Source organism: Carya illinoinensis, chromosome 13, assembly GCF_018687715.1.
Source record: "Carya illinoinensis cultivar Pawnee chromosome 13, C.illinoinensisPawnee_v1, whole genome shotgun sequence".
NCBI classification, from domain to species: Eukaryota; Viridiplantae; Streptophyta; class Magnoliopsida; order Fagales; family Juglandaceae; genus Carya; species Carya illinoinensis.
The window spans coordinates 7,710,652-7,720,616 of NC_056764.1; the positions used below are offsets into that span (position 1 = coordinate 7,710,652).

General features: G+C 32.5%; 1 protein-coding gene across 4 annotated transcripts; it reads right to left on the reverse strand.

Annotated features, from left to right (window-relative positions):
• Positions 1-422: 422 nt before the first annotated feature.
• LOC122291255 lies at positions 423-2,206 on the reverse strand. Of its 4 annotated transcripts, XR_006236579.1 has the most exons (4): positions 2,066-2,206; positions 1,646-1,741; positions 1,269-1,341; positions 423-741 (listed from the first exon to the last, which is right to left on the reverse strand). XR_006236579.1 is itself a non-coding variant. In XM_043098912.1 (3 exons), exons 1-3 carry the CDS (start codon positions 2,194-2,196, stop codon positions 661-663), a joined length of 285 nt encoding a protein of 94 aa, XP_042954846.1. In that variant the 5' UTR covers positions 2,197-2,206; the 3' UTR covers positions 423-660. The 4 variants fall into 4 exon arrangements, 2 of the variants coding, with proteins under 2 accessions (XP_042954846.1, XP_042954847.1); XR_006236580.1 differs by lacking the exon at positions 1,646-1,741 and having other exon boundaries at positions 1,269-1,372; positions 2,066-2,173; XM_043098912.1 differs by lacking the exon at positions 1,646-1,741.
• Between the last annotated feature and the right edge of the window lie 7,759 nt (positions 2,207-9,965).

Consider the following 9,965-nt stretch of genomic DNA (forward strand, 5'->3'; position numbering starts at 1 on the left):
GACCACCATCTTGGGCCATCCGGTTTTCATAATAGGAGTCACCGGCTTCACCTAAACAGATGGATAGAAAAACAGACGAGAAGGAAGAAATAAAATTTGAGGACTACTTTCATTTGTTATTGAAAATAAATCATTAATCCATATTTATAGAAAAATTATATGGAGACGAGACAAGGCAAATGACAAATATCTTCAAACCAAATCAGTTAGGTTTGTAAATGCTGGTCATAAATTCGAAAAAGGGGAATCCTTCTTGAAGTAATGCCAGATAGAGTCTTTGCTTGTGTAAGTGACGTGCACTTATTTTGAAAAAAGAATATGATCCATCTTTAAAAAAAATTATTATTATTTATAATTTTTTTTTTTTTTTATGTAAATTACATATTTACTCAATTTTTTCAAAAGAGTAAATAACACTTAAATAATCTATAACTGTGAATATCATTTTGAACATGCATTCTTATCTGTTCACAGCGAAATTGCTGGATAGAAAATGGTCAGAAGGCTGTAAAGCGAGTAGAATGCAAGCAGGAAATGCATCTCTATCGGTACAAACTTAAGGTACTCCCCAAGTCCCCATACAATCAGAGTGAAATTAAGATATACAGCAGTTGTCATGCCATATAAGAGTGAAATTAAGATATATGCATCTCTATTAAGTTATATCTGCTGCCACTCATCTGCATTTGTCATCCTTCCAGTTGATGACTTGATACTGGTTCTGTTCCTCACCATAAATGCCTGACATGAGATAAAAAAATTAAAAGCCAAATTAAGAAAATGATATTATTTTTACATTTTTTGAAGTAAAGCTAAACTGCATGTAGGGTCACCGAGAGATTTATAAGATTACAATTCTGCGGGTCAAAAACAGACACTCAACATAAAAGTCAGACAACAAGAAATAATGCAGCTTACCAGCTAAAAATATTAGTAGACTGCTCATTTTATTGATTTTGGATTGACTTATAATAAGACATGCTGCATTAGCTCAGGGAGAAAAGCAAAAGTCAAAAACTCAGTTTTAGCACTAGAGCAGTCAAGCATGGTAGCCACAGCCTGCAAGTCCCTTTTTAATTTCATAAGCAGCTCTTTCAAGCATGTTTGACATATTTGGTACCCCTAATAATTCAAGAGTGTGACACAAACTCCATAAGAAAAGCCTCATGACACAATGATCAAGTACAAAGCTACCAATGTATGAAATGGTAAAATGCTAAGTTACCACTTCATGAGAAAAACCACAAGAAAAACGTTCTCAGAGTTACCTCTTGCATATCTCGGTGACATATCGTGATCCATTGTAAAGAAAGAACCACATCAACACAATCACCAGAGCATCTAGAAAATTTTAGGAAATGGCAATATCACACTGAGACAGAAAGGGGTCAAAATTGATGGAATGGTAGCACATGAAAGCAAAAAAGTACTCGTTGACTCTTTTGTAAATCAACCTCTAAAAAGTTATATTTTTCATTTTTGGAAATTCATACCACTGATTGTTCAGGTTATGGTTGTCTTCACAGATATCATAATGGTACGTAACCCAAGTAATTCTTGGTTGAATTGTTGCATAAAGTAAAAAATAAGCATACATCAAGCAACTCAAATCCTTGGAAATCAGGAGGGATGCAGTGGAGGATACTGAAAAAATAACGCTCCCACCAATCCAACATGTAAAGCCCAAAAGTGACATTATAAAGATAGATCTTGCGCTGAATCCAGTTCATAGCTCTGACATCTAGGAACAATGAGCATATTGCTACAATCAAGCTCAGATCTTGTTAAAATAATCGAGAACTCAAACTCAGAGAAATTAATAATAAAATTACACACCACCGCATAATCATGGTTAAAATTAAAATAAAACGATAATTAAATCTGATCGAAATAGGGTTTATTAAGCCTATAGACCAATTTCTCTTGGTTAAAGGATAGCTGTCTGTCTTCCTTTCCAACGCTATTGTAAATTTGATCAGCAAACAAACAAACACGAGCCAACCCATAATACATAAATCCATAATTGAATCTGTGCACGCTGTGAATGAGAAGCTAGGGTTCGTACCCGACATGACCTCCTCCTCTTCGAAGCAGCAATCTACTGAGAGTGTTCCTTCCAACGACTTGAGTAATTGGTGGCGTTGGATAGAGTGAGAACGTCGCCGTTTTCCTTAGAAGAATTATTTTAGCGGACATTTAACGCCTCGATTGTTTATCCTGTCTTATATTATCTCGTTTCATTTCATCTCATTTTTATAATTTTTTTAAATTTTTATATAACATATAATAAAATATTTAACTTTATCAAATTTTAAAATAAAATTAATATTAAAAAATCATATTATAAAAATATTTTACATAATTTTTAATAAAATATTTCATTTTATTTTATTTAAATAATATAACTAAACGAGAATTTTAAGTTGTTAAGAGCACCATTGCCAAGTCTAAATTTTGGTTAGAATTTCAAGTTTTACCTAGAGCCAAAACTTTTAGTTAAGTTAATCCACATTGAACTAGTTATTTTGAAGTAAAAATAATAATATAATATTACATATTTAAATAATAATTTTAAATATACAAACACACACGAAATAACACTCCATTTGAGCGGCAGAGCTTCTCCAAAAATGAAAACGAAAACACTGACATGCGACGGAGCTGGGCGGCTCGCAAGTGGCTGGACGGAGGTCAGTTGCGCTAGATAAAATTGTCGTCGATCTGCATGGCCAAGTAACTGAGAGAGAGATAGAGTGATGAGAGAGAGAACGGAGAGAGAGAAAGGAGAGAGTGGGCACGGCATCAAGGGGAAGAATCTCACTGTGAGATGCGACCGTTAGTGGGGCTGACATGCAATACTCAATGGCATCTTCTGAGGTGATGTGGAGGTGCAACGGTGTAGCTAAGCTCCAGTTGTGCAAGGGTTGTTTTTCTTTCCTAAAAACAGAGGTCACACATGCAATGGTGCAACGATGTGGAGCTCACACATGCTCTGTTTTTCTTTCCTAAAAACAGAGGTCATTGGTCAAAGACAGCACAATGTGTTTCATAACTTTAGTCTTACAACTATAGAAGCGGTCCAATGATCTATAGCTACGGGTAGGTTTTCACTCGAGCAAATGAAAGGTCATTGTACAAAACAAAAAATTACATCACCAATCTTGTAATATAAATTTCAGTTTTATCTACGAGATTGAAACATAGATAATTTGACCAATTAAATCAAATTCAAGCATTTTCAAGTCTATCGGAATAGGTAAATATTCATCTAAATCATTGGACATAAACTTATACCTCAATTTAGAAATAAACATAAATTGGGAGGGAGCCGAAATAATATTTTGGAAATCAACTTTTACCTCATCTGAATCCGGCGTAGAGAAGAAGAAGAAATAAATAAAAGAAAGAAATGAAAATGTGGATCAGATAGAGGGAGATGAAAGAGAGGGGGGAGCGGAAATAATAAAATAACATTTGGCTGGGCTACAGTCGCTGGCCAAGTTTGGAGGAAAGGATACAATAACTGTAGCAGTTATGTCAAACTTTAAAATTTTAGCTAGGCCATTACAGTGAATTTTTACAGATTTGTACTCCATTTTGAACTTGCATTGAGCAATGGCGAGAATGCTCTAAGTTGAGAAAAGACGACGTAACTATATCTACAGTTTTTCTAGTACAACCGCGGTGGTGGAACCGCTGGGTATTCAACTTATATTAAACAAAAAACAATCAAAACCAAAACGGACAGGAGCTCTTGTTTGCAAGTTCTTTTCTCAGCTTCTTCCTCAAGCTTAACTACTATTACTCAATCAACCTCCTAACGCTTCTTCTCATTTCTTCATTTTTTTTTTTTTTTGGCACACGAATGAGAGAAGCATTCACAAAAAACCAGGGAACAGTCTCATGATCTGAGTCGTAGACGCCAACAAAGTTTAGCCTAAAGAACCAAAATTTACACTCAAATCCAATGCAGAGGAGACGTAACTTCGTTGTTTCGCTCCATCTCCATGTGTAAAGAAAGATTTTTACAAACCAAAGTTGATTTTGACCTGGAAGTTCCTTTGGATTTATTAATTTGGGTTTTAATTCCTTACCAAATCGTAGATATCAGACAAGAAGATGTCCCACTTAAAACCTTGAGTGGATCATGCTGCTTATGTAAGGACTCTAGTTTTCTACTCTCCATTTCTTGCTCCTGTAGTCTTTACCTCTAGATCTTGAGACGGACGGTTTTGGTTCTTGGCTTACCATGGCTTGAGGCTAGCGGTGGTGGCAGTGGAAGGAAAGAAATCGATCGAGAGAGAGAGATAGAGAGAGTGTGTGTCTAAAAGTAGAGAAATTGAGAGAGGGAGAAAGAGGACGGGGGGGCGGGGGGGAACGAAATGAGAGACGTATTTTTTTATGCAACTGGTTGCAAGTGGGGTTTTTCTTTAGAAAAGCCCCCGAAGGCATGTAATTATTGTCATAGGCTGGGGGGCTGCTGGCCTAGGTCACCGAGTTGGATTTCATTCAGTACTTTTTCCCTCTTGGGAATAGATGTCTCCTACTTAGATAAGCTTAATGGGCTTTAAATCCAGTAAGAGAAGAAAGTAATGGGATACATCTGTCGTTTCATTGGGCCGATGGTTCATTTTCCAGCCTATTAACATTGCAATCCAAACCGAGCCAACATCCGGCATACCCACCATTAAAAAAACCTCTTGGATTTTTTAACAAAATATCTGTTTGCAAGTTTGTTTTTCTGCTCATTCAATGAAGTGAATCTCACAAATCACAATGATGAAAAATGTTATCGTTTTAATTTTGTTAACAAATACCAGATCGCATTAGAAGTGATATATTGATACACCATGCTTATACATAGTAAAAAAGAAATAATATTTATAATTTTAGAGTATGTAGGCCCTATGCACTACCTTTGAAAAAAGTGGATAATTCTGAAATTTACATGAAAAATTCATCTTTTTTTTAATAGTTGGCTTCACTTTTTTGCAAAGTGTACATGGTTTATATATCTTAAGGCTATATCTAACATTACTCATATCAAATATTATGGAATCAAAATTATCTTTTTAGTATGGGTGACAATTTGTGTTTGCGGGTTGTATTCGTGTCGTATTAAGTCATGAACATTTGACTATATGAATTAACTCGAACTCAACTCGTTAAGCTAAACGTGTCAAACTTTTAACTAATCCAACTCATTTAAATAGTAGTCTGTGTTGTGTCACATGTTTTGGCCTATTTAATAATTAATTAGAAATATGTTAATACAACATGACTCATTTCAACTCATTTAATGTAAATAGGTTAATCTAACACGTATAATCTATTTGACATAATTAATACAATTTCAGATAAAAGTTAAGATTTATATTTATTATTAGCCAAATTATCTAAAAATTATAATAAGACTATCTATTAATAAAAAATATCAATAACTTTTAAATTTAAACTTTTGTAATAAAACCAATATTGAAAACCCTACAATAACAAATATGAGGATAGGTTCGAAATTACAATCCCAATAATAAAAACATAAATATATTAAGAAATATTGATATTATAATTTAACAATAATAAAATTGTAAGTTTGAAATAAAATTTAAATAAGTCATTGTGGATTGATTTCTGGTTAAGTGAGTTCATCCATTATTAATTCTTTTATTAATCGTGTTTTAATTAGTCAATTTATTTTATTCTAAATTTATTAATTTTATATCGTATTTATGTTAAATTTACGAATCGTATTATATATTATTATTTTTATTTTTTAATTTTCACTTAATTAAGGTTACAGGTCATGAAAGACCAAACATCAAAGAAACTTTGTTTGATTGGTGATAAATTGCCAATATAATAAATGTTAGTTTGACTGACTTTTAAATTTTGATTGGTGATATATAGATTAGTTTGTAATTTAACAGATGTAGAATTTGTAATACAAGTAGTATGACTGATCTTAAAAGGGGCAATTTTGAATCAGGCAGATATTTTTAATATATATATATATATATTTCTATTTAAACGTGGCAATTATATCCTTTTAATGCGGACCATTTTATTTCATCACAATTATGCCAAGTTTATGAATTAAAAATCCAAGAAAGACAAGACAGGCTACAGCTAGCCTGCATAGCATCCAAATTCCAGTGGATAAGTATGTATGGAAAATATGCTAGTTTGACCAGGCCTAAGTAGCATCACAACCACGCGTGATTGAGCAGAGACAAATAAAAAACTCGGTGTCTCTTTCAGAAAGATAAGAAAATCGATGCACGAGGCCGGTTGGCAAAGTGGTACGTACGTTCCATGTCAATGACCGGTTGCTGCACACGCAACTGCATCGGGTAGCCGCACGCCGTGCCATGCGGCCATGTATAGCAAGAAATTATTGGCCATATTAGTGGGCCTAATTCTCTATCTATCATAATTAATATATACTAGTCGTGTAGCAAACGTCCAATTGAGAGAAAATAATTTAATAATAAAATAATATACATATCAAAATAAAATAACATACACATCATAACAACATACATGTCAAAATAAAATTAACTAATCATATATCTAAACTATACATCTCAAAATAAAGTAATGCATTCATCAATCATAGTAATATACACCCTAAAAATATTTGATACAAGTTTACAAAACAAAGCAAATTTTAGTAAATATCTTTAGATAATGATAAGTTAGTGAATCTTTACGGTCATTCCATCTGGAATTTGAATAATGTTATGCATAATTATTTCAAGTTTATCAATATACATCCAATAGGAAATACTTATGTGTTTATATGGTAAACATAATATAATTCTTTACGTGTGATACAGAATTCCGTTCAGGTAGAAAAAATCAATCTCAAAGAATAACTAATAAGAAAGTTCAACCAACACTTTAAGTTTAATAAAAAATTATGTGCTTTAAATTAAAACAATTTATTTAATATTTAATATCATAAATTCAGGCCTCATAGATTCAAACTAAATAATTATTATTATTAGGAAAATTCTAAATGTACTTAAATTTTTTTTACAAAAAGCGTATTTCTTTACATGTTAGTTATCGATACGTTGAAAATCTTGAAATTTAAATTTCAAAATAAAACTAACAAAATAAATTTTGTAAGTAAAAATGTAAGTACATATATCAGTACTCTTATTATTATTATTATCATCATCATCATCAGATCATAATCATTATTATTATTATTACATGTGAGTACGTTTTTGTTGGAAATAGTTATTTTGATTATATTTTTGTGTATTTTAATTGAATGATTATTTTATTTAATATAATTAGTGGCTCTGTTATTTTAATTTTAACTTGTTTCTCGTTGTATTATTTTATAACTTTTAAGTTGTGAAATTTATTTTAACGTACTTTCTTGATATTAATTATTGTTTTACATTTAAATTTCTCTTTACTATAAATTATTTTATTGTTGAGTTTAATTATTTTATTTTATTAATATTGAGTTATAGTGTTTTTATTTGACTTTTATTTATTATTATTGTGCATTTTTACTTTGTTGGACTTCTATTTTTAGGTGGGCTTTGATTTGATGGGTTTTTCCTTTGTTTTTGGGCCAAGCCCTTTCAGTTTTCGGGCCCAGTCCATGTGTTTTAAGCCCAGCCCCCTTATTCCCTTAAACGGAGCCGTTTTGGTCTATGCCCTTAAGGCTTTAATTCTTTCTTCTTCCTCTTGCTGGCACGAACCACTTCTCCTTCTTCATTTTCATTTTTTCTTCTTATGTTTTCCGTGTGCTACTGTTGCTTCTCCCCATTTCTACTTCTTTTCATTTTTTTTGTTTTCTCTTCTTTTCTTCTTCTCCTGCCGTGCACCACCTAGTTCTTATTTCTCTCATTTTAGTGTTTTTCCTCTACATATCTGGACTGCTGAAGCTTCTCCGTTTTCATCTAGTTAACTTGCTTTTTATTCCTATGTTTTGATTTCATTTTTTGAACAAACCAAACCTTTATTCTCCTCTCTTTCATTTATTTTCTCTTTGTTTTTCCATTTTCCAGGTCCTTGCCATGAGCCTCTATGTCGTCTCTCTCTGTGTTTCTTCCTTGGTATTTTCGAAAATTTTTAGCTTGTGACTTGCATTTCTATTTCTTTTCCCTCCATTTTGGGTCTCTATTTTTGGCCTTTACCCGTGCCCCTATTTCAGTTCAAGCCATGGACTTCCTTTTTGTTTTGCTTGGTTATTTTTCCTCATACCTTAAATCTCATTTTCCAGCCACTATCTCCTAGTTTCAGTCAGTGAAGTGATAAACTTCAGAAATGTAAGAATGTTAGTTGGCAAGAGAAAAATAGAAATAGACAAAATGATTGGTGAGAATAGAATGTAATTCCTTCATAAAATCATGGGTAAAACTGAAAAAAAAAAAAATGTTAGATGAAAAACAATTCATCCAACATTTGCACTTATGTATATAGTAGAAATTAAATTATTGATCTTCTAAAGTCACACCCGATTATAAGCCACGCAAACTTGGCCTCATCATTGATCATTATCAGGAAAAATATGGGTTTCAGCCCCAACATGGCCACCCTATATCTCTCATAATCAACATTAATTGATAAATAAGATAGATGACTGTTGACTATGCTGATTGTCTGAGAATGCAGTGACAAATTGAAAGAGAGCTATTGGAATGAGTGCAATATTGTGTGTGATGAGAAGAATTTGCCGAATTACATGAAGCATTAATTATAGGGAAACACTAAGGCCACCGCTGGTGGCTCCCGCTGGGGGCCATCGCTGGCTCAAATTTTTTTTTTAATTTTTTTTCTTAATGATTAAGAAATTTTTTTTTAATATTATTATAATTTTTTTATATTTTTTAAAAATGTTTAAAACTATTAAAAAATGATTTGAAAAAAAAAAAGAAAACAATTTTTTTTTTTGCCTAACGGAGCCACTAACGGTGCCTGTAACACCATCCTTAATTATATATTTCGAAGCATGCATGCGTAATGATCGATGCAAGGTTCATGATCAATTAGTTAATGGATAGCTGTTTCGAGACATGGTGCTTAATTGCTAATTGCTTAAAAACAGGTTTATTTATAAAATAGATTATAAGAATTTCTCTATGGATCTATTTTCTGTCATGCATTAGTTGATGAATATCCGACTCATTTACAATTATTTTGCGACAAAAAATCCGGTCTTGTAAAAACATTTATGCATGTCGTAGTGACAAAAGATCTATTTTAACTATAAAAAGATCAATTATAATTATTTCAATTTCAATTGAAATGGATACGTCGTCGTATAGTATAAACTAGCTTGGATAGGACTTACCTATATAGATATCCTTCTCCAACACATGGATCTCTCGCTTCCGCTTCTCTTTCTCTTTCTATCTAATAAGATAACAGAAACGCTTCAGACCGGACACTCCTATAAATGGAAAATAACGGAGGCCAATCAGAATTTGCCACGTAAGAGGTAAATTTTAAACTCACTACTGCGCGATGCAGGAGATAATTTTAAACCCACTTTCCGTCTCCCTTTCTTCCATCTGAACTGAAATGAAAACTTCTCTCTCATCTCTCTCTCAGAAACCCTAACATTAAATCGTGTTTTCATCCGAATATTGCTTCTACAGACCTGTTTGAGTTTTCTTTTATTACGAGTCTTTGTTAGGTCGATACCTTTGTATGTCTATCTCAACTCGTTTTGTGCTGCTTGGATGATGAAAAGTTATATTTTTGTTTCTTTATGGTTTTGGAAGTTGTATTGTGTCTTTACTTTATAGTTTCATGTGAATCTAGCTGTGGGGAAACTCCAGAAAAGCAAGTTTTGATGGAATAAAATATGATAATGGGGTCTGCAGGACGATTTTTTTCATTGTTTTGGCAACTTAATGATGGGGCTTTGGTTTTGTGCCATAGAACTGAGATACAAGAAAAATTTTATGGTTGCTAATTTGTTGTGTTGGGGATGAACT